This window comes from Plasmodium brasilianum, chromosome 6 (genome assembly GCF_023973825.1).
Source record: "Plasmodium brasilianum strain Bolivian I chromosome 6, whole genome shotgun sequence".
NCBI classification, from domain to species: Eukaryota; Apicomplexa; class Aconoidasida; order Haemosporida; family Plasmodiidae; genus Plasmodium; species Plasmodium brasilianum.
The window spans coordinates 605182-609210 of record NC_090119.1 but is presented as its reverse complement, the minus strand read 5'-3'; the positions used below and the strand labels follow the sequence as shown (position 1 = coordinate 609210).

Here is a 4029-nt window from a genome sequence, read left to right as displayed (position 1 = left end):
TACACGTTAAAGTTCAAAACTTGTAAAATAAAAAAAAATTTTAATACATAGTATTTTATTCATTCTTGATAATTATATGATATTCTTTAACTATATTCTATTCTTCTAATAAATTTGTTGTTAATTTATTATAGTAATATGAAAACAGGTAAAAAAATATATAATATAGCAAATAAAAAAAAGATCATAAATTTTCATTTCATAATGTAATAATTTTTAATCAGTTATACCGTAACATAAGCTTTTAATTGTTTTTAATTTAATTTTTATGTTCTTTTTTATTATAAAAAAAATTTTCCTACCTTTTAATATGTTATTAAACATTAAAAATACGCATTCTATTAATTATATAATTTTATTTTTTTTTAATATTTTATTCACTTTTTCTAATATTTTATTAACAAGGAAATTCATATAAAATATAATTAAGATGTTATAAGAATTTCTAGTTCTAATATTATTAATATTCGAATTCATGAATTTAAGGGAAATATATATGTAAAAAAAAATTTATTACTAAAATTTGTATTATTCATTTTAATCTTGATAAATATATAACATTAATTTACACAGCATAAATGTGTACAAAATTAAATATAACTGTATGTTTTATACGTTATATTTTTCATTAATTTTTTGAATATAAATTATTTAATACTATTATTGTATAATTTGTAAGTTATATTAATTAGATCATTCCTATCTATTACATTTTCTTTTTGTTACTACTGCTATAACAGGTACTGTATTAAAAAACATATTTATACTTCATAAAAATTTTTAAAATGTTCGTTTTACATAATTATAAATGATATATTTTAAAATATTAATTTTAAGGTAATTAATATATAATATTAACACCATTTATTTTATTTAAATTTTACTTTTTATTATATACATATTAACAACTTTTTTATTTATATATAGTGGATACACGTGTACTAACATATTTGCTCGTGTATACTTTTTTATATTTAATTCATTTTATATAATGTTATTTATAATATTTTTGCTACATTTACAATTCTATTAATTTAAATTATTTTATATTTATTAAATAATTATTTAAATTACTTTTTTTTAACAGATATTATATATTATATATATATATATAATTTTACATAGAATATTTACTAAAATATTTTTTAATTTGGTATATTTTAGTGTTTTTTCAAAATTATCACATAATAAAAAATAACTATAGAGATTTATTAAAGTTCACATATTGATATATTAAAAAAAAATATAAGAAATAAGAAAAATTATAGCCAAATTGATATTTAATATTATTAAAAAAATTTTACAGTTATCTATAAATTTTACTTTTATTCTCAAATATATTACATTTCTAAGTAAATTCTCCATGGTTGAAAAAAATAACAAATTATTTTTTATTATATTTGTTGGCTTCATTCTTTTAATATGTAACTTGAATTATTTTTATGAGGTAAGATATAAAAATTAAATTTAAGATTATTCTTTTCCTTTTAGTAGTTATTCTATTATATTTGCATTTTAATTTGAAAGCTTTATACATTTAGAAATAAATATATTTTTTTTAAATATTGAACATTTATATGAATTTTTAGATTGCAACCTTTGGTGAATCATGGAATAACAAAAAAGGAAAAAGAATTGTATTAAATGAAAGGACTAGCAGATTATTATTACGGGTAGAACCAAGAACTACTTCAAGACTAACACAGACGGGTTCCAAAAATATGGAACAAGATATATTAGAAGATGAAATTAATTTTTCACAATGTTCAAATGTAACATTAAATGATAGAATTTTTCCAAAAGAACCTAATGCCTTAGTGTATAATTACCATTTTAAAAAACCATCTTGTATGTCCGAATTTGATGATGATTTTGAACTATCAGATGTAACACTTAATGAATATGATAAGGATTTCAAATCACAATCGGATATATCTGAACCAGAATTATTTGACATATTGAAGTCTGATTCTGGTTTTAGCAAATATTCCAATATATTGGGTAATTGTAAATTTTTAAAAGATACAGATGCACATGTTAAATCAGAGTTAATAAATTCATCGAACTCTAATTATAATAACCATTATAAGGTAAAACCTAGAACTATATCTTCACGATTAAAAAAAATTATAAAGAAACATACGTTTCTATCCGTATTTATGTTAGTTACAATGTTATTTTTATTCTATAAAGTGGTAAATATTGGAACCCTAACAAATATATCCTGTTTCTTGGGCTTTTTTATAGCATTTTATTTTGGTTTTGTATTAATTAAAAATAGTAAAATGGCTAAAATTAAAAAAGCACAATATGATCTCAATAGATTTTGGAATAGAAAATGAAAAAAACTATTTGTAAAATTAATTGAATTTAATGTAAGTATTATTGTAAACCTAAAATTATATAAGCTTAGGAGTGAGTGTATAAAATTTTAATAAAAATATGATATATGACTTTTGTTTTCTCTTATTTTTTTTACACAATTTATATGATATAATTTGATATTCGTACTAAAGGTATATGGAGAATTTCTGTTTTAATTCCTTATGGAATTCATTAAATTTTGTAATTATTGAAATAAAATGTACTTACTAAACAATTTTTTTTTTGTTTTTTTATTTAATGTGTTTGTAAGATTAATAATCATATATTTATTAGTTATATTTGTGAGATAAAAGCACAATTTGTATTAATAAAATAAATTATATGTATTACATTCAGAAAATAAATTTTTATTTTTTGTTCTTTTAAAAACATATTTTAACCAGTAATTAAATTTTACTATTATTCTTATAAATCTAATTATATTAATGTTATTATTAACATTTATTAAGGCCCTATTTATGGTCTTCTTTTTTCTTGCTTATTTAAGGCAACTTATATATATAAGATTATTTTATTATAATTTAATAAATTCATCAATTTTCTTTAGTTTACCATCGTCATATATAATTATCATTTTATATATTTAAAAATACATTAATTTTATTATACAGAATTATTTATTTTTTGTCATATTTGTATCAGTTTCTAATTCAAATATTTGCTCACAATATAATAATACATGTTCTTTACTTTTTCACTTCTTCATTTTTTTACATAATATTATTCATAAAAACTTTCAACTATATATATTACATGCACACACACTAACATTTTTCTATTTATTCGAGAATTATATAAAACACAGAGATTCAATATTCATATATATACATATATTTCCACATTCTGTTATAAAAAATTTGAACTTGTAGCACTAACAAGTATCCCTTCAGTAAAAATACAAATGTTAATTTTTTATTGCCTACAAGTTACATTTTGTTACGCCTTTAAAACATTATATCTGTTCACTTTTTTCTAATATTTGTTATTTAAAATATTTCTTCATATTTAATAAATATGTACACTCCTTACTTTATGCTTTGTAAATTTGTTTTTGTATAGAAGTAAATCTTGAGGTCAACATATATAACGTAAAATTTAATAAACTCATAAATTTAACATTTCGCATTGACAAATATTTAATTATCTATTTTAATATATACCATATCTACAATATCTTAATAATATAAGCGGAATGAACGAAATAAATTATATAGTTGAATTTTTTTTTTTTTTATCTCGTATATTTATTTTAAAGAAATTATTATGTATTTTTATTCTTATTTTCATTTACTATGTTACGTGAACACACACAAGATTAGTCCTAAAATATTTATTCTAAATGTATATAAAATTAAAATTTTATTTTCATTATTTATCCAATTATTTTATTATTAATTCAGTAAAAAAACAAAGAAAAAGGAAATTCTGTTTACAAATGTAATTAGAAATAATATATACTGAACTTGTGCATTTCATTCGTTGCATAGTAAAACTTCAACCTGCAGTGGCTAGTGTCTATATACAATAGTGAAATGGTAGATTTATATATTATGGAATATTTAAGAAATATAAGTTAAAATGATCCAAAAGGGCTATTATAAAAAGTTAAAACGGTTAAAGTTGCATAATTTAACATTTATAAAT

At 18.5% G+C, this 4029-nt stretch overlaps 1 protein-coding gene across 1 annotated transcript; it reads left to right on the top strand.

Annotated features, from left to right (window-relative positions):
- Positions 1 to 1363: 1363 nt before the first annotated feature.
- On the top strand, positions 1364 to 2342 carry MKS88_001728 (uncharacterized protein; the record flags this gene model as incomplete). Its single annotated transcript, XM_067214682.1, has 2 exons — positions 1364 to 1447; positions 1590 to 2342. The coding sequence occupies 2 exons, from the start codon at positions 1364 to 1366 to the stop codon at positions 2340 to 2342; spliced, it is 837 nt and encodes a 278-aa protein (XP_067074614.1).
- Positions 2343 to 4029: the final 1687 nt, after the last annotated feature.